The 24,156-nt window shown below is 40.6% G+C and overlaps 1 protein-coding gene across 1 annotated transcript; it reads left to right on the forward strand.

Moving 5' to 3' along the window:
• Window positions 1-7,346: 7,346 nt before the first annotated feature.
• On the forward strand, window positions 7,347-23,598 carry emx3 (empty spiracles homeobox 3). Its single transcript, XM_085367084.1, has 3 exons — window positions 7,347-7,713; window positions 17,422-17,606; window positions 23,431-23,598. Exons 1-3 carry the CDS (start codon window positions 7,347-7,349, stop codon window positions 23,596-23,598), a joined length of 720 nt encoding a protein of 239 aa, XP_085223210.1.
• Window positions 23,599-24,156: the final 558 nt, after the last annotated feature.

A 24,156-nucleotide genomic window follows, 5' to 3' on the forward strand; every position in this document is an offset into this window, starting at 1 on the left:
AGAAATCGAACGAACTTAAAAAGAGCAACTTGCGTGGCTGAAAATCCACCGACCACAGGTATGGATCCAGGTTAGTTTGTGATATATTTATGAAAACATCAAGAACACATCTCACACATATTTATGAGAATATGAGATCAGGGTCAACTCCAAAAGTTGTAAGTTGGGCCAAGAATACTGCTCATATAAATATTTTTATTAAACCTTAACAAAACTGGTAATACTGATTAAAAAAAGCAACAACTAGAAAACGGTCTGAACAAACCATAAAACCCCCTCGATGACGGGAGAAATTAAAAGCCACCAAAACCGCTAACACTGACGGAAAAAATAAACTCCAGCTGACCACTCATACTCAAATCTGCCTGTAGGGGGCAGCAGTCAGGTGAGCCACAGACGTCACTTCATACACGAATTTATGTTTGTTTGTTTAGAAAGTCCTTGTCTTCCTGATGACATCACGCAGGTCATGAAAGACAATGCGCTGTGATTGGTTGGGGACTGGCCTGCTGTCTGTCTCTCTATGTTGAGGCCCAGGAAGATGGAGACCTTTGACCTGCAGAGAGCGTGAAGTGCTGAACGGATGTGAAGGGATCAGCGTGTCAGTGGCTGTTTGATGAGCTGAGACAAAACCTGAAACCTGCAGGTCGACACCCCCAAAAGCACCCCCACCCCTCCAACCACAGAGTGTGTGCGCTTCTTTTGCTGACATTATGGGGACCCTGTTTTTGGGGAGCAACAGCAGGTCCCCATGAGGTAGATTTGATTCTGAAGGCTTGGTTTAAGGTTGTTTAGGTGCATCTACAGTAAATGAGTCCATGTAAAATCCTCTGCAAAGATGAAAACACACCTGTGCCTGTGTGTGTGTCAGCTACGGGTCACAGACTCTGCTGCCATGTCACAGGTTTCCCATGACACCTCACCGCCACCTGGGAACACCTGGAGCCCAGGGCAAAGTGTGTGAAGAGGAGTTTTATAGAAAAGGGAAAAGGATGAAGAAGTGTTAGTCAGCTCAGACAGTAAAAACACAGGTTGTAATAATAAATATAACAAGGAAAATACACATTTAACACCTTCATCTGACTTAAGAGCTGAAAAAAACTACATCAGACTATGAGAGACAGATTTTAACAGCTCTCACATGGGAACAAAGGGACTATACTCAGATCCCCAACAGCCACAGTTCATCCATTGCCTCTGTTTTTGGCAGTTTTAATTACTTACAAATCTTAATTGTATCAATATGAATAGTAGCTAAATTTCCAGTCTGTCCTGTGGGAAAAGCCTTTGTCAAAATACAGGTAAATAATATTAATCTGGTCAGAAAATATTCACCAGTGTGTCAATCTGTCCTCATTTTATTTAAAACCTAATTAGAGGACTAATTAGGTTTTAAATAAAAATTCTGCCACCAACTTTTTTACCAGTCAGTTCTCCGAAATTTTAAAAACTGTCCCATGATATGTTCAAATAAGTTTCATTAAACGAGAGAGTTTTAAAAAATCTCTTCCTTAATGTTTTAATCAGTCCTGGCCCCAGACTGTCAGTGGTGTTCTGTCTGGGCAAGCAAGTCGAGCACCGCTTGCCCAGTGAAAGCTGAAAATAATTATCAATCAAAACCAAAGTGAAATGGCCTCACTCTTTCCATCTCTAACACCATTCTCTTATTAAAAATTCCTTGCCTGTTTGCCTGTACACACTCAAAACGTTCAATACCGCTGTAATTTTTAAATTGATATATTTTAATGTACTTTTTAAATCAAGCTGTTTGTCTGTTTCTGCATTCATTAAACCTGTTCATTGAAAGGACAGTCACTACAAACATTTTTTATAAAATATTTCCAGTTTTATAGAACAACAGTTGCATCAAGATGATCACAAGTTAAAGACCGAACAATAATACAGAGAAAACATCTACTGAGCTAAACCTTGAACATCTGCAGCAGTAAAACTGATCCATACATAACTCTGAAAAATAAAAGTATTCTGCAGAAAAATGTTCCCAATCAAACTTTATATATAACCTGCCAATAAATCAATTTGAATGTGTAGTTGAAGCGTCTTTATAGTGTTTTGCAAAAGGAAAGGTTCTTAAAAATTCATCCACCACTCATCAAGTATAGAAATAAAGATGTTTCACAGTTCTTTAGGAGTCCATCGAGCGGACAATCCTGTCAGCATGTAACAAAAGGCATGAAGAACAAAATCATACAATGGTATGTTTTAATCAGGTCCTATAAAAGCTGCTGCACACCACTGTTTCCATGTATCATCAGACGCATTATATGCCGTCTGAAGTTTGTCAGCCATTTTTTTTTGCAGTTTTCTTTTTCAGACTACTTCGTGCTCTGTGGCGTTCTTAAGAACCACCTCAGCCATGTTCGACGGTCCTGCAGCTGCTCCTCCTTGCCCAATTAAACCTGATGAAAGTGACAGGCATCAGCAGGACAACTGTATCATCGCTGTTTGGCCACGTCGCTTGCACTCCACTTTCCCTCTTTTACATTTTTTAAGTGTCCTTTTCATGCGGGTCATGAACAGGAACGATTAAAAGTGGAGAAAAAGAAATTTGCAGTTATTTCCTGTTAATATCTTTCCCTTGTTGGGGTCTAATGAGAGGAGTCGCCCCTTCACTTTCAAGAGGGCTTAGCAGCAGTTAGCTGGCTCCAGGCTGCGGGGACAATAATCACACTTTAACTCAGCCTCACAATGACTCACACCACTTAATTCCCTCTTTCAGAGCCGGCGATAAAACGCCAGAGGCAAAATTAATAGATGCTAATGGCCGCCTTCAATCAAAGCCGAGCGGGATCCAAATCTGCCAGTAAGGCCTATTAATTAACATGTGGAGCGGGTGGGGGGAGCACGGGGAGGCGGAGGCTGCCATACTGAGGCAGGATGGGGAGGAAAAAGGGGCTCTGCGGTTCACACGGGCCTCTGCAGGGCAGCCCATTGAAGGTGGAGGCAGGGGGGCTTTGTGGAGCTTCCCGGGCCACAATTAGAGCCTCCTGAATGGGCTGGCATTTGTCCTCCAGGTCCCAAAGCTGCACAGGAAAGGCCGAGTCTGGGCCACATGGGTCGAACCAGGCGTGCAAGTGGTGTCCGAGGCTGAGGACACGAGGCACGAAAACACACCCTTTCTTCTTCTATTTTTTGTAAATGCAAGATCAGTCCTCCTCCTCCTTTAAACTGCAACAATATGTTTGCCATAAATTTCATGTTTTCAGCTGTTAAAACTTCATTATGATCATCAAAAACCTTTGAAACCCTCTAATGATTCATTACAACTGATAAACTTCATATACTAACGGTAGCTTAGAATATTTGAATATTTCCATTAACCACAGAAAAATTATTTGTTCTCACAGAATTTAAAAAATCAAGCTTTACCCTTAAAACTGATTAACCCAGTGACGTTCCAGAAGGTAACATGTAGGCATCACTGTAATGGACTCCCCCGACATGTTTAAGTGCAAGTTTTCACAAAGCGTGAACATTTCTGTACTTTTAATTTGCTTTTGATGGTAATGAGCAGGATCAGGGAGAACCTGTGGTGTTCAATATTGGCAAAGTTAAACTCTGGAATAAAACTGAATGTGAAATAGAAAAGCCTGTATGAGACCACTTCACAAAGGTGGCCTGAGCATACAGAGTATTAGGATGTTTGCCAGAAGTGGATCAAGAATGTTAACCAAAGGATTTTGTCCCCAGTAACAGCACTGATGAGATTTGTTGGTTTATATGCACCTGCCTAGTATAGGCTCGTTTTATAATACATTTTTAACGTATTAAAAATGTATTATTGTCATTATCTGAATATATTACAAAATAATGGACGGATTTCTGCGAGAAGGTAACACCAGCTAACACTAACTGGCTAGCTACTATTAGCTTAGAAATACAGTCCACTTATCTCTAACATCCCCAAATGACTGGCTCGACACAGATTACAACAGAAACTACACATGACAACAGAAACTAACCCTGATGTGGCTTCAGATTTTATTCTACTTATGATATCATGAGCAAGCAAGGCACATTTTATGAAACCTGACAATATTTTTTCTGACATTCAGTCAAACCGGATGCAGCTCAAAAAGATAATAAAGAACCAAAACCAATTATAATCAACATTAACTTGCCTGCTAATATGGACAAACTGTAACTTACCTACAAAGCAAAATACAGGTTTAAGCTGATGACGATGGCTAATTTATCTAAATCCCCAAGGCTAATCTGGTAAGCTAGCACGTCACTTTCACATTACTTTCTAAGCTAACATTATAAACAGCAGCTAGCTGGCTGTCATCACTATTAAAATAATATCTGAATGGAAAAGCTAGTCTGCTAGATTGCCTGAATACCTTACAATCTAATGTAATCCATGTCACTCAACTTATACATAACAGTCTTATTTTAGCTATCAGTAAATCTGGTTTGAAGCAAAGCAAAGATAAATAATATTTACTTTGTACTGTAACAATCAACGTGGGAGCATTTAGTCAACTAACTGCAACTTTGGCAGAATAGTTAACTTAGTCAGTCCTGCCTGACTAAGCCTTAATTATGCTTCTGTGTTGAATCTACAATGTAAATCATGCAAAAGGCCAATGTCATTAGCAGCGCTTATACTTGTGTGGCCTGTATTGGTCCACGTCAGGTTACAACGTGGGGTATTCAGACGTTTCTGTGGCTACGAGGGATTCATACAGAAAAGTATAAATCTAGTGTTAGCACGTAGCTGCTACAGTAATCGTAGCGCCATGAGAAGCCAGAACACGCAAATCAGTTGTTGTAGTGATCTAGTTGCAGCCTACTTAAAAAAACTGAAATTCTGAATCTTACATTTTCTAACGATTTAAGATTCGAATAAAAATACAACAGAAGTGACGGATTTCCTTGAAATATTTATTTAAAAAAACACAAACAACACAGGCTGTTAGCTATAAATAGCTAATGCTACCCAGTCACATGCAAAGTGTTAAGGCAGTGCAAAGAATAATATCACATTTCCTTTTACTTTTTTTTAAAATTAATAAATACATTTATATAAATATATAACTGGAGATACTTGTAATTTCAAACTGTTATTACTATGGGCCACACTTTGGGAATCACTGATCTAGCCTGTATATCAATGACTTGTTTAATACATTTTTTTTATCCCAAAACTGTTTATTATTTGTCTTATATTTTCATGTTGGAGTAATTTACATTACACATACAGTCAATGGCTCAGGTGTCGTCTTCACTTGACGTGATTTTCCAGGGTTTTTTTTGCTCTCTACAAAATTAAGCTCAGCACTATATTGCTATGAATCATTAGAAAAACAAACATTTCATTTATTTACTTTATAAAAATTCATCTCCAGGTGTTACTAACGATGGAAAAAGCAGATCTCTGTGTAGTCATTTAACTGATTTTTATGCTGTTATTTTTTACTTTATGTGATTTTTCTTTTTAAATAGTTTAATTTACATAAAATAAAACTTCAGCTGAATAAATGTCCAATCAGCTGATGAGCATACACTTCCCATCATGCACTGCATTAAGGCGATGATACCAGAGATCCCTCGATTTCACTGAATTTTGATTTTGATGGACGTGTTTATCGCCTCGGTCACAACATGAGAGCAGAGGACGTCTCGCTGCCTTCAGCTGCAGGACAAAACACATAAAAGAGGGAGTTTTCCTCTGACCTTTGACCTCCAGGGTCAATTGTCTTGTTCTGAGTCAATTAAAGTGTCACTCAGAGACACAGGGAGACCTGTGTTTTCATCACTTCAGAGGACATCACACTGGCTTTTATTCACTTCCTGGAGACTCACCTCACAATAAAATGTAATGACTGAAGTTCAGAACCCGAGTGTGTGCGAACACACTTCAGTGTGTGAGTGACGCACAAAGCAGTGAGGTCCACGGTCACGCTTCACAGTTTGGACCTGAAGCTCTTTGTTCGTGGTCACAGAGAATACTGTGAAATTAGCGTCAAAGGTGTTCTTACGCCAGAAAAAAAGGAACTTTGGGGGAATTTTTCAATTCTTTTTATGGATTTCAGGAAACTAAACCTAAACATATGACAACAAATCATTGACAAAAATACACACAAGCTAGTTTTTAGAATAGAATAGAATAGAATAGAATAGAATAGAATAGAATAGAATTCAACTTTATTGTCATTGCACATGCACAGGTACAGGGCAACGAAATTATACAATCTCAGAACAAATCAGGGGCGTTTATGCAGCAGCATATAGATGCGCCATGTTGACAGGAAGTTGTAATAAACTCACAGTTGTTACTGTGACTTCACATCATACACATTCAGGTAGATCAGCAGGTGGCTGCCACCCCGAAGCCCCTCAATAGAAACAGTTTTAGACTAATTTTTAATTTTTCTCTTCCTCCTCATCAAAAAATAAAAACAGAGGCACGGAACAGCTAAAGTAGCCACAAATAGTCTTCAGAGTTTAAATATCGTCTCATTCCTTCATTTAATTAGTTTTGTGTCCTCGTTTATGTCACTATATAAACAGAAAGAGACAAAAATAATTAGAGAGATGGACAAAACGGCTCCACGGGCCTCTTTAGCCTCATTTTCTGTCTTATTTATTCGTTTTTTTCTTTTTGTTTGCTTCAAAAATTAAAAATAATTACTAAGATGCGCAAACTGTCTCTTAATCCGCCCACACACACCGGGGTCAACTGTTTGTCACATTTCCACGATAAATAAATTTCTTTAAGCACATTTCCCTCTCACTAAACGAACATTAGAAGATAACCAGATGATGATTTTTAATTAGACAGCTCATATTAATCATCTCTGCTATGACCTCATCACTCTCATCATCATCCTCCTCTTAATCATCCTCTTCATCACTGTCAGTCATTATCATCATCACCTTTAACATTCCTCCTCCTCCTCACCGTCATCCTCTCCATCAACAAAATGGCTGTCGGGGCGGCTGCCTGTGCGCATGCTCGGCGCACACCTCTGGCAGAGAGGGCAGGTATCAGTGCCGAGGCTCCTGACTGACTGACACTCCCGGCTCGACTCACACATCAGCGCGCGGCGGCACGAGGCAGGAGGACACGCGGCCGAGGATCACCCGGAGCCTCTGAGCCTCTGAGCACTATCACCCCGACAGCGGAGCCCACCCCGGGCACAGGTGAGAGGAAACTTCGGCCCCTTCCCGGTGCGGAGTGTCCGGATTTGCGCTTTTACGCACAGCGGAGAGTCACCATGGGGGGAGTGGGAGTGTGAGCTCCCCGAGTCCGCGGACCTGGACTGACTGGACGGCGGGTCGTTGAAGAGTTGAGCGCTCGGTCTGCAGCGGTGCTCACGATGTTCCAGCACGGCGGAAACAAGAAGTGCTTCACCATCGAGTCTCTGGTCGGGAAGGACGGAAGCAATCACGGCGGCGGCTCCGGGGAGGAGCCCATCCGGCCCACGGCGCTGCGCTTCCCGGACTCCCTGCACCCGGCCGCTGCCGCCGGAGTGTTCGGCTCCTGCTTCCAGGGGAGCAACGGGAGGACTTTGTTCCCGGACATGGTGCTGCAGGAGCCCGGCACACACGCACAGGGCCCCGGCGGGCTGCCGCTGCACCCGCTGCAGATCCCCCCGCAGAGCTTCTTCAGCCCGCAGCACCGGGACGCGCTCAGCTTCTACCCGTGGGTGCTGCGGAGCCGGTACCTGGGACACCGCTTCCAAGGTGAGCCGGGAGGAGGAAGGGTGGCGGGACCCTCGCACTTACTCCCGTGGTTTCTGTCGCGTTTTAAACGCTTCCAGGCTCTTTTGGGGTCACACCCGGTCTCTCCACACTCCGTGGGTCTTTTCTCTAACGTGAGCGCGTGCGCTGTCTTAAAATAAACGGGTTCAGTGAGCAGAGAGCGCACCAAACTCTCTGAGTCTTCCTCTTAGTTTGACATTTAATTGTTCTCTGGTATTATTATTATTATTATTATTATTATTATTATTATTATTTTAAACGGTAGTTTTGATTGGTTTAATTTCAGTTTGGGTTGAGAAAGAAATACTCTGCACTCTGCAGATTCAGAGCTAACAGGATTTTGTAGTAACAGACTGAGTCACTGTCAGAGTTCAGAATAACACACACAATAATTTGATGTCATTTGGATGTTTTCCAGACTCTAAAAACCAAAAAAGTATCGATGAACTTTCACTGTTTCCCCTCACACACACACACACACACACACACACACACACACACACACACACACACACACACACACACACACACACACACACACACACACACTATAAATCAGAATTTGCTCCTGTGTAAGTATGAAACTCCCACCTGTAATATCAATAATGTTATTATTTAATTATCTGCGTTAATCTCGTCTTTCTGTCGGTTTTTCTGTTTTTTAACGATGTTGAATTTTTTGCTCCTCCAAACTTTTCTCATTTTTTTTCATTTTTTCCCGCAGACAAAAACTTTTTAATTTTAAAGCTTAGGTGAGATCGACGCGCGCCGATTAAAGCGGCAACATGTCACCGTTTTATGCTCAGGTGATTTATGTGTTATTGATGAAGGTGATTATGGATCCAAACTTTCAACTTTTCTAAAAACAAAACAAAACAAATCAAAACAACAACAAAAAGAGATAAAAAAACCCCCACAATTTCCTTTGTGAACTAAATATTCAGAGTCTCGTTTAAAGAGTCATTTCGTTTTTCAGGAAACTTTTTTTTTTTTTTTAAAGAAATTGATTATTGGGAGCTGCTCTTTGATTGGTGATCGGAAAAAGCGCAGCAGCTAAAATCAGGCCGCAGAAATTTTTAAAATCTCAATAAAAAAATCTGATCAGCTCAAGTAACGAAATGTTTTTCTATCCTAAACACGGACATTTATTTAACTAATTTATTCAGTGAAGCCATATAAATGGGTCAGGTGTCTAATAATAATAATAATAACAACAACAATAATAATAACAATAATAATAATAATAATAATAATAATAATAATAATAATAATATGAAGAAGATGGCCATAACAGGACAAAAATAAAACAATAATATTTTTTTAATTCATTTTTTGTCTTTTTTATTTCCATTAACCATAAAGCAAGAAACAAAACAAAAAATCTTATTTAATCATGCTACTCGAGAAATAAAATAAATGAAAAAGAAAAGGAAAATAGTAAATAAAACAAACATTTTGTATATTAGCTAAACATATGTAAAATACACTAAACAAAGAATACAAAATTGATAAACTCAGTTATTGGCAGTCATAAAACGTCTAATGAAATCATTTAAAAAAATCAAAATGTTGTGTAAATGAATTTGTCTCACAATTTAAAAAAACAATTTTATTTGATCTGGTTATGTTTGTAACATTACATTTTTTTTCATTAAAAGCAAAAAAAGCAAATTTCTTCAGGTTAGTTAACAGAAAACATACAAAAAAAGTAAAATTTTAAAGCCTGGAATAAAAGTGTGAAAACAAACAGGGGAAAAACAGTTGTTGAGAATCAGTTCAAATATGAAACAAAACAATTTTATTAAATAAAAGAAATTAAAATAATAGGGTTTTTGGAAAATAACCAAAAACACACATGCATGTTAGCTCACAAACTCAAATAAATAAATAAATAAATAAATAAATAAATAAATAATCCTAACACTGAACAGGCGAGATTCACCTGACAGGCTGAACCTGAGCTGAGCTGCAGCTCGGTCATGTTTGGTTCACAGGTTTCACAGAAGTTTCACTAACGTTGTCGTCTCTCGGTTTAACTCTTAAATCCAGTTTCTCCGTGACATCACGTCTCAACGTTTTTATGAATCACTGCTGTTAAAAATATATATATAATTTATGAGAAAAAATTGAAACCATAAAGTAAACTCAGATTGTGTCAAATAAAAACCTAAGTGTTAGCCCGCTTTGTGATATCTACACATTTATTTATACAGTTATCTATGTTAGGAATATTTGTAAGATTTCTGTAGCCTGTTTTTGTTTTTTCAGTCCCATTACAACAACTTTATTTACATTCACGACTGGATCCAGTCATCATTTTTAAAGAAGAGACTCAGAAATCTCTGTTTCAGCTTCAGTTTACAGCTGATTTATGAGAGGAAACATTTTATCCATACTATTTTTTTTAAATTATACAATTAAATATCTACGTAATTGTGGGGACTTAAGGAAAAAATACATTTTGCTTTAAACCCTTTTGTAAATTTTCAACCAAAGGTAAACAAAAATAAACCTTTTCAGAGTTCAGTGATTAAAACAAGATAATCTGCTGCTTTTCTTCTATGACTGTTATTTTTATTTTCAATTGAATTAATATTTTTAGAGTTTTAAACAGTCCAAGGAAGTTTTGGTAATTTGTTTAACCTTTTTTTGCCCAAGTTAATCAATTAATCACCAAAATGTAAATTCTATTTTTTCTCAGTTATAAATCAGCATTTTCAGAATTCACTGCCCAGAGAGAGAAAATATTTTTTCTGATCCAGATGTGTCCTTCAGCTTAGTACATCTTCGGATTTGAAACAAAAATAAACATCCCAAACACTTCAAGTTCAAAAGGACCGCAGCTTTGGGATTATTTTCAGCAGCGGATCGATATAATGAACATTTGTGGCAACACGTGTGTGTGTGTGTGTGAGAGAGAGAGAGTGTAAATAGAGTTAAACTGCAGAGTTACCTTTCCCTCAGGTGAACTGATTAACCTCCCCCCCGGCACACACACACACACACACACACACACACACACACACACACACACACACACACACACACACACACGCTTCAGCTCAAACTTCCTTTTTTTCCGTCCAAACAGATTTTTGATCTCTGGCTCATCACATTTCTGCATTTCATCAAAATCGAGCAGAAACTCTTTCATAAATTTATTTTTGGTTGTAGTTCGAAGCGTTGTTTTCTCGCTCCTGCCCGCCGTTTATCTACTCTTTGAGAGTTTGAATCTTTTTGTTGTAATCTTTAGTCCTGTTGAGTTCTGCTCTGGTTCTTTGTGACTCCTTGTGGCAGTTTTTGTATTTTTGTGTAGTTTAGAGTTTTTGTGGTTGTTTCCTTTGTTGCAGATCTTAAGTTGTTTTGAGTTTTTCGTTTTGCGTCCCTCTGCGATCGTGTTTTCGACTCTTTGCCTGACGTAACTTTACAATAAGATGAAACTAAGTCGACGTGTTTGGAAAAAACCCAAAAATCAAACGAGTCAGGTTATTTATTTATTTTTACATTTCTTAATACTTCTGCTGATTGTCTGTGAGCGCCTGTGAACCATCAGTTTTTGGTTCTTCTATGATTCCTTTTGTTGTTTTTGCTCAGGCCTTCTGTTTGGTAACGGCAGCCAATCAGAAGAAGGTTGTATTAAAAGGGGGAGGAGCTAAAACTGCTTTTGTCAGACTGAGGATGAACTGAGAGGCCCAGGCTGAGATACTGGAGGATTATGGAAATGAGCAGTATGGGTCGCCGTACTGCTCATTTTTTATTTATTTATTCTCAGAAAAGTGAAATCTGCGTTTTAAAGACCGTTAACCTTCAAACATGGCGGCGTGTGCCATGACCCATTTCCTGTTTATTACAGACTAAAACCTGAACTCTGGTGATGTTCAGCATCTGTTTCAGTGCAGATGTGCAGATGTGACATACCCGTGACATGTTTCCTGCTTCCTGAAGCACTTTAATCATCATTAATCAGACATTTATATTCACACATCTAAAGGCTTAAAAAGACTTAACTGACAAAATAATCATCAGCCCACAAAAATACTTTGTTTTTTCAAGCTGAAATATGAAACTGCTGGAGATGGATGCTCTGATTTTTTTAATGAACTATTATTTAAGTTCAGCCAGAAAATCGTCTATTTATTTTTTTCAGAAACTTCAGCCGATAATTGATTGTAATGATTCACGATCGATGGAGCTCACCAAGGGACATTAAAATTGATCTCAAAAACAAAGAGAAGTTGTTTTACATTTCTTTGTCACTGTAAGCTAAGTTTTTAGCTCGAGGCTTCGTCTTGAGCTCCAGTTTGGATGTTTAGCTGCAGTCTCTTTAAGCTTTTCTACAAACCACGCAGGTGTCATTAAAGACGACCCTCACGGGCGTCTTTAGTTGTTCTTACTTCAGTTTGATGAGCGACAGTTCACCAGTTTCATCCTGTCTCTCAGCTCCAGAGAAACTTTTCATGTAAACCTGTTTGACTGAAATCATGAAAGTTTGAATAATCCTGCTGACAGACCGGACCGGTCACATGACCTGCTTCTCTCCCTCTCGGAGGTGAAAACCCCCCAGCGAGGCTGCAGGTGTTGGTTCTGCTGCGTGAAGCTGATGATGATGGTGTTTTTGAGGGTGCGTTAGCTTCAGTCTCGCTGTGGGCGCGCTTCTTTATTTATGTGAAGCTATTCAGCCTCCTCCAGATGTGCGATTCAGTGTCGGAGTTCAGGTTTCTGGCTGATTTTGTGTCTTTTCTTTTCGGAAGTGACCTAATTAAATGTTCTTCTTCACATCTGACAGAAATTTTAAACAGAACATGAATGTGTGCACAGTGTTTTCTACATTTTAGAAGATTTTACAGTTTATTTGACGTCACAAACTCCTGGACTTCTCTAGTTCTCTATGAAATAATCGTGTTTAATATAATAATTTCACATTTCCTCGTTTATTTATCTGAACATTTATTGGAGCGTATCTTTTCCCAGTCAGGGTTAGTGCAATGAAAGTAAAACTACAACTAGGTGATAAAAATATTTCAGGTAACAGGTTAAAAAAATAAAAGTAACATAACTGCATTCTATGCTTAAATAAAAAGCTAATAAATAAATAATAAAGTGTAGGGTAATGTGTTCAGTTTTAGTCTTTGTGCGTAAACGGGTGAAGAGCTTTGCAAGGCAAATCAAGGTAACACTGAAACTGATAAAAACTCAAACAAACAATTAAAAAAAACAAACAAACCGCAGTGAGTCTGCAGGCGCTGACTTTGTCGTATTTTTGTGTTTTGCTGGTGTTTCTGGGCTGTTTTCCAGCCTTCAGCTGCTTGTCTTTGTTCTACTCGCTCGCCTTCCCTCGGACTCTCACGCGTGACGGGGACAGCCCGACTGTAAATTGTGTGTGGTGTATGTGGTGGAGACGGCGGCGTTCGCCCTGATTCCACTGCAGAGTATGAAACTTCAGGTGGAGGCGGGAAACAAAAGAAACAAGCAGAAGCTTTTAGTCTGGAATCTGAAACCATGTTTTTCTGAAACCTGTGTTTTTACACGGGGACGTTACATTTGAGCTCGAGTCGGTCACGCTTTACCTCTGCTAGCTGTTCCAGATGTTTATGGAGCTTCATTGTGAAAAAAGGACTAAACGATCTTTTCATGTGGCGCCTTTTCTGCTGGGTTTTTAACTTTTGATCTGGAGGTTATAAATTATTCTCAAAGCTTAACATGATCTACTTTTTCCTGAATTTCCCATTTTTATCAGCTTTTTGTGCAGTACATTAGGAGGTTGGTTGTTTAATGAAGGACTCACAGTTCATTTTTTCTCTTAATGGTCAACGTGTCGCTCGTGTGACGTAGATGCAGCTGAGAGACGTGAAACTGACCTGATGATGGCCGCCCGCTGAAACGCGTGGGTCAAGTCTTTATACTGAAATGTCGCTGACGCCTAAACTTCTCCTTGTTCTCTCTGGACCTTTGAAGAGGATGAAGTTGTGTCATTTCTGTTTTCAGAAATGTTCATGAAGTTCGGACGTTTCGATGTCACGTTTTTATTTTATTTTAGAGTAAAATTCATAAACTGACTTTTATTATTTGTTAAAAATTTAAATTTAAAAATTTAAATCCTGCCAACCGACTAACACGTTCTTCTTCTTGTGTTTCAACCTTTCCAGTGCGCTCGCCGCTGATTTTTCCCGCCATGAAGCTGCCGCCTCGGAGCTTCGCGACCTTTGACCTGCCTGAAAATCTCACCGTTGTTACATTAAAACATCATTTGATACTCAACAGAACTATTTGCAAGGCGAGGCGGCCATGAGTCACGCCACCCGAGTCCGCGTTTGCATATGAATGTCGCTTTAGAGACGCTAAGGTGGGATAAAAGGCGTGAGAACGTGTCGTCAATTGTCCTCCTCGCCTCCACGAAGCTGCCACCGTTTTTGCGTAACGCGCATCGTCCTCGGGCAGAAGTCGGATTTGTTTTTATGTAAAATATTAAGAAAGATATTTCCGTGCGATTTTAATAAACGGTCAGAAAACGAGTCACACAAAGAGAAGCGGCGGCGACGCTCTCGCTCAGATTTCTTTCACCGCGCGCGTCTCATAAACAAATGAGCGTCTCGTTTTCAGCCTGTGATCGGTAAAACGATGATTCACCGCAGTAAAATCTGACCGCAGATCAGATTTAAGCGCGTGTTAGCTGGAAAATTAACTTCATCATCTTCGTTTCACGTAGCTAATTTACATTTCTGTGGCTGACGTCTGAAACTGAACTCGCTTCTGTTCGGCCAGTTTCTCAGATTTGCACAAAAGAAGATGTGACGCGGTCAAAAATGAGTCCCGGCCGTCGTCTTCAGACGTCCCGTTTTGTTCAGAGAAAGAAAAATATTCATTCAAAGCTTTAAACTGATGCTTTTTCTAAAACTCAACCGTTCGCCTCACGTTCCTCGTTGGTCAGCAGCACATTCGTCTCTTTGTTCAGGATTTGAACTGGCGAACGTCTCCTGACGGTGATTGGAAATATGGACGTTTCACCTCAAATCTATGCAATTCAGTTCAGTTTCCTTTATGCAGCGCCAAATCACAGCAACAGTCACCTCAAAGTCCAAAACAGACGGCGGAGAGTTTGTTTAAACTCAAGGTGGCATCGTCCTCTTTGACCCGCTGTTATCTGTCGTCACCTCTCCAGCGTTTGTTTGTAGACCTGAAGAAGCCTCTTGGATGTGAGCGGAAACGTCTTCAGACACTTACAGAAGTCCAGTCGTTTTCTCTTCAGCCTCTCAAGTCTGCCATGACCTCTATAACTGAGAACTGACACGAGCGGCACATTTTCACATCCACGTTAGAGTCACACTGAAATTTAGATTTTTTACCTGTTTGCTGTTGCTAAGGATCTAAATCTGATAACGGGAACGAACGCCTTTTAGGAACGTGGGTAAAATCCACCCTGACACTGGTGACCTGCTGGTGGTCTGACGGATGTTTGCAGGTTGAGTGAAGACAGGAAGTTTGCACTGAGTTTGCCTGACAGCTGGAAGGATCTGACGTAAAGACAAAGGCGGACAGTTTCAGCTCCCTGCTGTCATTTTTAGATGATTTTCTAGCATCTCTAAGGGACTGTTTTTAAATTGCATTATGTAGAAAACGTGCTGACCTCGGTCCTTCATGTGTTGTAAAGTAAATATCTGATCCTGTGGCTCTATGAATGTCAAACATGCGAGTAATTCACATCAGGAAGATGAAGGAGAACCGAAACCTGCTGTTTCTAAAACAGTTGATCTGAATTTGGTGCATGGTGTCATACCTGGGTTTAATCTGTGTGAAAGCCTTCAGCTGGTTTTAAAGAATAAGCTGTACGTTGTTTACGAGAAACTAGAAATTAAAGTCTACAGACCTCCAAATATTTCAGGGACTTGAAGCGTCTGTCGTTCTGTGCATCCCTGAGCTCCAGGCTCACAGCTGTGGCAGCAGACATTTACCCTCAAACATCCCGAAGACCGAGCTCTGGGAGTTTTTTGAAAATCGAATTTTAAAACATGAAAGATGTTTGAGGGTTTTTTTTAATTTATTTTTTTATCTCTGACCAAAACCAACACCCAAAACATTTTTTATTTCATTTTTAAAGCTTTAATAGAAAAAGTAATCACATATGCTCCCGAAACTTGACTACTTGTTCTCACAACACCGTCATTTAGGACCAAAGTAACCTGAAAGTTGGCAGTTCTGACCCAGATGTGGCCCACATCTGTAGTTTTCTTTAGGCCTCCGCTCGTCCACAGGTCCTACTTAAACGAGCACGGCAGGTGTGCTTGCTGATGCCCAGACGTGTCCGTCGCCTGTGTTTTAATGTTTGTTTCCCCTCATTTTCAAATTCCTGCCTTATTTTATCTAATCTCGCATTTTTTCTTTGGGCTCCAGATTTTGCTGCTTTGCATTTCCGTGAAGCACTTTGTGACATTTGTCTATAAAAGCTGCTTCTGTTTTGGACTAAAGCAGTGAAATAATTTCCCAGTTTAAATCCTGCCACATGTTCACTTTTCATTTCCTGGTTTATAGATTTTAGTCCCACAAACTCCTGTATAAACTTATAAACGATATCCAGACCTCTGACATTTACCTGGGCGCAAATTAAAGAGAAAACGGAAGCGATATTCAGATTTCTGTTCTGGAAAATCATCCAAATGAGTGGCGATTTCAGCAGATAAAGCTTCATTTGTATATTTAAAATTAACATTTCAGAAAAAATGAAACACAAAACGTCATTCGCGGGATTCAACTGGGAAAGTTTGAAGGTGCAGGCTGTGGTCAAGCTGCACATCCAGATGCAAATGTCAAACAGACGAGGTGTTTGTTCAGATTAGCCAGAGCAAACACACACACACACACACACACACACACACACACACACACACACACACACACACACACACACACACACACCGTGCTATAACAATGATGAGCTGTGCTGCTGCACATTCCTGTCTCTGTGAGGATCAGTGTGCGATTGCTACCCAGAAAAAAAATCCCACATTAGACTTTACTATTTCAGGAGTAATTGATCACTTTGCCTGCTTACTGCTTGTAAAAAGTAATTCAAGCCACTTACTCCAAAATGTCACCAATGTAGTTGTCATCTATTAATGCAGCACTACACTTTTCATGTCATGAAATAAAATGAAGATCTGAGAGCAGAATTTGGTGAAAGAGAGTCAACATAAAAATGTTGGTGAGTCACGCAGTAGCCTGAAATGATTCCCACTGATCTCCAGATGAGTTAGTAATTTCACAGCCTGCTGTGCCCTGGATTTTGCCTTTAAGGCCACAAACAGTCCAGCTATGAGCCTGCAGGCTCCGCTTGGGGTATTTTAATCAGAAAATAAAACGTTTGTGAGTGTTTGTGTGTATTCAGACTTCCAGTCAAAGAGGGCAGCTTTGCATGATTCACGATTCAAAATAATCCTTCTTTATGTCACACTGAACCGTGACCAAGCTTCTCCCTTCATCCTGCCTGGAATGAGCTCCTCCTCCTTACACCAGCTTTCCTCTAATTGGCTCTCCCTCAGGGGGGATATGCCCCCCCCCCCAATGACATCACAAGTATCCAAGATTAGAAAAAACTGACAAACTGAGTGGTCGGAGCAGCAGGGATCACTGAACATACACTAAACTTATTTTTACAAACTAACTCAGCTCTCTGTGTGTGTGTGTGTGTGTGTTCAGGTGAGGACAGCAGTCCGGAGAACCTGCTGCTTCACGGTCCATTCTCCAGGAAACCCAAACGGATCCGGACGGCGTTCTCGCCTTCGCAGCTGCTCCGCCTTGAGCGAGCCTTTGAGAAAAATCACTATGTGGTCGGAGCGGAGAGGAAGCAGCTGGCCAGCGGGCTGTGCCTGACCGAGACGCAGGTAGGCATCATGGGAAACCGAGCAGGAGGAGCAAGGCATGATGGGAGGAGAAGGCGGATTTAGCAGAGAAAATGATGATTTCACAGTTTAGCGGAGAATAAAAAAAACTTCTCAAAAACCGCAGGGTGAATTTAAACGAGATGAATGGATGAAAATGTAAAAAAGCGTCAAAACATGAAAACGTGAGTGAATACATGAATCAAAAGCAAATTATTTAAAAAAAAAAAAGAATCTATTGGACTCTAATTTGAATGAAAAGTGATCAATGAATGGATGAATAAACAATGAAACACTTAAATGAGTCATAAGTTTCTTCAAAATTAAAACATTTTTGGAAAATATGAATGAATGAAAGTTAAGATTAAATCTTCCACCTAAAATATTAGTGAATGGATGATTAATAGAGGCATGAACAAGTGAATAATAACAGTCTACAGTGAAACAACCCCCCCCCCCCCCCCGAGTGAATGAATGAATGCATCATTTATAAAAAATTAATGAACTCAATAAAATAAAAACATTGAAACAGTGAAAATTCTGAAAACACATGAATGAATGAATAATAATAATAATAAACTTTATTTATAAAGCACACTAAAAACCAAGGGTATACCAAGGTGTTTGAAAAAAATAAATAAATAAATAAATAAAATAGGAAAAAGGAGATGGGAGGGAAAAGAGAAAGGACCTGGCATATCAATTATAAAACCTTGACAATCATAATACATAAAAGTAGTTAACAAAGCGTAACGGATAAAAATGTATCAACGCACACCAAATATTAGCTTGGTGGAAAAGCAAGATTAAATAAATAAGTCTTCAACCGTGATTTAAACAATGGCATAGAGTCAGACGCCCGGATAGCAACAGGAAAATTGTTCCATAAGACTGGGGCAGCTACAGCAAACGCACGGTCGCCGCGAGACTTCAGCCGAGAACGAGGTTGCTCCAGAAGAAGTTGGGTAGCAGATCTAAGTGCTCTGACAGGAGTGTGGAACCTAAGAAGCTCATTGAGGTAGCTCGGTGCCAAATTATTGATAATTCTGTATGTGAAAAGTAGTATTTTAAATTGAATACGGTATTTAACTGGCAGCCAGTGCAAGCCAGCAAGAACAGGAGTGATGGAAGAAAATTTCCTGCTAGCTGTCAAAAGGCGTGCTGGACAGTTCTGGACAGTCTGCAATCTAAGGAGAAGGGAGGAGGAAAGGCCAATGTAAAGAGAGTTGCAGTAGTCCAACCTGGAAGTCACGAATACGTGAATACGTTTTTCCAGGTCATTATGCGGAATATAGCACTTAGTCTTAGAAATGAGGCACAGCTGATTAAAACTAGACCTCACAACAGCAGACACTTGCTTGTCAAATGTAAACGAGCTATCCAGTAAGATGCCCAAATTACTGTCATAATCAGAAGGGGAGCTAGCAAAAGGCATCAGAGCAGCACACAATTGGTCACGGGGGATTTTACTATCGAACACCACGATCTCCGTTTTCTTTTCGTTCAGGACAAGAGAATTACTCTTGAACCAATCTTTAACCTCACGCATGCATTCACGAAAATAGTGAAAAGACATAGCAAGATCGTCAGTAATCTCAAACTAAATCTGTATATCATCAGCATAGCAATGTAACGCAATATTATACTTCTCAAAAATTGCTCCAAGAGGGAGCAGATATAGTGAGAAGAGAATAGAGCCTAATACAGATCCTTGAGGCACACCACAGGGTACAGGTACCAAGCAAGATGAGAAGTTCCCCAAATTAACCAAGAATGACCTGTCAGCGAGATAAGATTTAAACCAGTTAAGGGCAGTGACTCTTATACCCACAGTATGCTCAAGTCTTAGTAGAAGAATGTTATGATCCACCATATCAAACGCAGAGGAAAGGTCCAATAAAACCAGGACCACAGAGCGTCCAGAATCAGTGCTTTTTACTACTCTGTCTATGAACGGATGACCTAAAACAGAGAAATGTCTTTTAGATGAAAGCATGAATGCATCAATTAAATAAAGTACTCAAATGGTACCAAAAAAATCATCTTTGGATAAAAAAAATGAAGAAAAACTTAAAAAAAGAGTTTTTTGAATGCTAAATGGAGAACAAAGATTTCATTCAGAATGGATGGATGAATGGATGACTGGGTGGATGAATGGAAGAGTGGTGGATGGATGAATGGATGAGTGGATGAATGGATGAGTGGGTGAATTAATGGATGAGTGGATGAATGGATGGATGGATGAGTGGAAGAATGAATAGATGAGGGGGTGGATGAATGGATGAGTGGAAGGATGAATGGATGAGTGGAAGGATGAATGGATGGATCGGTGGATGGATGAGGATAAACTGCTCATAAAGAACAATATTTTAGGCAAAAACCAAAGACTGAATAAAAATACAAAATACAGCGTGAGAATAAGAAGAGGTGAATGAGTGAATCTCTTAAATAAAAACACTCACAGTGTGTGTTTGGGATTTGAACCTGTAACCCTACCTGTGTTGGTGCCTTGCTCGCCGGGCTCCTTGCCATCCGTCAGGATGATGCTCTGTCTGGCGTCAGGCTGCTGGCTGGGATCCAGCCTGGAGGAATGGCGGGGGGAGGAGTGAGTCGACGGTTAGTCAGCTCCCGCTGCCTTTTCTCAGGGCTGATCAACAGTGTTTGTCATCGGGTCGGTGCAGTGATATGCGCCCTGACGCCAGTGATTCACACACCTTTTTTTATGAGCTAATTTCACAGCAGAGGACAGGAAGACAGGCAGTGAGTGATCCATCAATCAGCTGGGAATCAGCCAGCAGCGGTTATTAATCGCACATAAATCACAGCTCTTTGCAGTAATGATCGAGTCGCTCCTGCAGGACGTCTCAGGGCTTTCCCAAAACATCAGCTTCAATCAATAAACAGCCATCACTGGAAGGCCAGTGGGGGGGGGCGATGAGGGGCCACAGTAGGAGTATCGCTTACAGTGACAGCACCTCGAGGGCATGTTGGTCTAACACAGCGGTTTCAAACATCCGGCCCGTGGGCCACATCAGGCCCGCGGTGTAATTGTATTCGGCCTGTCAGTATGCGGGAGCCAAATCTTCAGCCCTGCAGAGAATCCATGCAGGCAGGGGCGGGACTTTATTTTGAAACGGAAAACCATGCAGCCAATCACATGCAGACAATAGTGGTACAGGCCAAGTACACAGAGAGGCGGGGAGTCTGATTTTTAAAAAAAAAATCAGGAAAAAGTGAAGAGATGGGTGAAAACGTAAAATGAGCAGCATCTGGCTGCATTTCAGTGGTTTTGGAAAGCTGAGTGTAGAATTTATAAAATTAGGATCTGGATGAAGTCATACGCGTTTTTAGTTTCAGTTATTTCCCATCACGGAGGACAAAAGGTTTCAAACCTCATGTGTGTTCTCACTGCTAGTAGTGAATCCATATAAGCTTTTATGAAAACACTGGATAAAAAATGGCTTCCTTGAAAAAGATTAAATTTACAGTCCAGTGTTCAATATTACATAAAATAAAGTGTGTTTGAATGGCAGAGATGTGTGCATGTGGCCTGAATGTGCGCCTGAAGCCATTTATTATTATAATTTATAATTCTTGTCTTGTTTGTTCTGCTGCTCATTGCAAACATGCACAAGCAGACATTAAACTTTTAATTGTATTTTTACAGCTTTTCCTACTGATAAAAACCTCCCTCATGGCCATTCATACTACACAAAGTAATTAAGCAACAAACAATTAAATTACAGAGAAGTTTTCTTTTCACTTTCTATGGTAGAAATTTCTGAAAACAAAAAATTGGACCGTGGACGATGAGCTACCACAACTTTTTCTGTAATTTTGCTGACAAATTTCTTTCTTTGTCTTTATCGTGTCGAAACAGTTAAATAAAGGGGAGTTTCACTGGTCCACTGATCAAAGTGGGCTGTATGTTGCCCTCCATGTAAAACGAGTTTGACAGCCCTGCTCTAACATTTGCAGGATCCAGCCTCGGAGCAGTTTATTGGTCGATCTATGTGAGAGTGAGGACATCCTCCGTCTAGAGTTTAAAAAATGAGCAATGTTTTATTCACTGAGGCTCCAAACCAACGACTGAGGTCATTAACTCATCAGGAAGGTGCTCACTGAGGTCACAGGTCATGGCAGACTTCTATATAACCTGAACATTTGTCTAACAAGTGGCCATGGTGGCCATCACAAAGCAAGCAGGGTTAAGGCACCTCTGCACCGGCTTCACTTTTCAGACCTGGACGGTGCTGTCTCTGGATCTAGATGTTCCAGCGGCATTTTCCAGTTCCTGCTGGTGAAGCTCGAGATATTCCCGGACTAGGTGGGATATATAATCTAGCCCAGCACCTCCAAAGACCTCCGAAAACATGATCTGAAAAACAGGAAGAGCTTGGTTATCCTGTTGTTCAGATCATGGAAGTGATATCGGACAGAGCTGGAAAAAGCTGACGTGCTGCTGGAGAAGCTGATTTGGGTAGTTAGTATCCAACACCTCATTCTTAGGAATGGAAGACAGATAGAGTGACTGGTTAAATAACAGCTTTGGTTAAAGTCCAGCCCCTCACTCTGGGGCTACAACTCTCTCCCACACAGGTTAGTCATGTTTAACTGAGGCAGATTTGTTGTTTTCAGTCCTGAGGCTCTGAGAGGAGCCTGATAATCACTTTCCTTTGCTTCATCTGGAGACTAATGAGCTCCTGACTCTTCATTTAGTTTGAGAGTGACGAGTGTGACCTGTGGTGCAAGAACCCAGCAGGAAAATCCTATCTTTAACTGCCTTCTCATTGAGAGCTCGAAGATCTGATATTATTAAAGTGTCACCCGAGGCCTTGGGGAACGATGTGTTTCTATCATGTCTATCTGTATCCTGCCATCCAGATTTACTGTCGATTCAGTCGGCAGATTGTGCAACGTGAGCTCGCTGCAAGCTCGACGAGTTTTAACAGTTCTGCGTGTCACAGCCGTGTTTTACCAGCGTAGAGGTTTTAAATCACTGCGAGGCTCGCACACGTGTATCATCAGCACTGACGGCAGCACAGGATTCCAAAGAGTAGCTCTCAGAGTTCTCGGGTGTTTATTTAAGTAATACTTGTGTACTCGTCACATGTGCAGAATAAACACACCTTCACTTTGTTGTGCAGTACCTCAACGTCTTCAAGTCTTCTTGGGAATATGATCTTCCATCTTTAAATACTCTGCTGTTCTCTGTGCCACTTATGGACTTCCATCGTCATTTCAGCTCTGTCGGGTCTGACGAGCAACCCCACAGCATGATCATAACTCCACCGTGGAAGATAAAAACTAAAAACTAAAGCTAGATGTGAGAAAAGAAAACCATTAAAAAATGGACATTTGTGTGTTTGTAAAACATCTAGAAAATCAGTTTTGTGAAGATTTTTCTGTGTGAAAAGAATCCAGTTCACAAACAGTTTCTAAAGGTTTAAGATGGTTGGACTGTTCAGTCTGATTCTTGCATAAGCCTCGAGGGAATAATAAACGGTACATATTTATTTCACTTTATACTGACAACTGAGGTCAGTTTAATTCAAACTAAATGTGACGGAGAGAAGAGCTGTTTAAATTCAGAAATCTAAAAGATCTTCTTCACACCAGCTGTAGGGTTTGTTCTGGTTGTTCATACATTTATGGACAAGAAATAAAATATGAATAATTTTAATTAAATCTAAAACAATAAAAGAGGCTCTTAAACGAGTCTAAGAGACGGAAATTAGTTTTAGTTGAAATCTTTTCTCCCTGCACCACAGATTGAATAATGTCTTTATTCAGGTGTGCTCAGCCCTACGTGTGTCTCTGTGTGCAGGTGAAGGTGTGGTTTCAGAACCGCAGGACGAAGCACAAGCGTCAGAAGTTGGAGGAAGAGTCTCCTGAAGCTCAGCAGAAGAGGAAGGGCAGCCAGCACGTGAGCCGCTGGAGAGCTGCGACGCAGCAGGCCAGTGGCGAGGACGTGGACGTCATTAGCGAGGACTAGAGCGCAGCGATCGCACCGTCACGAAGCTGTTGATACACAGAAACACACACATACATACACAAACACAGAAACTGCCCCTGGGTCAGGATAGCTTGAAGACACCTGCAGGACTTTAAGGTGTGTTCAGGCACCTCATAAGGCACACAGCTTTTATTTTGAAAGGCACTCCAGTTCAGTGCTTTACATGAGGTGAAATATCAGCATCAGAACAATCAAATCTGCTTTTCAGATTGTTTACCAGGATGTAAATAAGTTCACTTTTAATGTGATTTAAAGTCAAATGAGATTTTTCATCCAGGTAAAATAAACTGGCTGGAAGCGCCAAAGCTTTCAGTCGGATGTCAAAACCAAACTGAAGCAGCTTCAGTTCAAATGGAGCACAGTGCATCCTTATGTCCGAGAGCCTGGACAGTGACAGTGGCCCTCCTCAGCCCTCCTCAGCCCTCAGTGTCTGAGGTGCAAAGTTAATTATTCTTAATCTGATAGAATGACTGAGGACGATCCCCATGATCTTATTTTGGAAGTTCACTAAATGCTAACTCGCTCGTCCCGCTTCTT

Source organism: Diplotaxodon limnothrissa, linkage group LG2, assembly GCF_057381915.1.
Source record: "Diplotaxodon limnothrissa isolate DT_005_m linkage group LG2, D_limnothrissa_male_GT1.1, whole genome shotgun sequence".
In the NCBI taxonomy this organism is placed as follows: Eukaryota; Metazoa; Chordata; class Actinopteri; order Cichliformes; family Cichlidae; genus Diplotaxodon; species Diplotaxodon limnothrissa.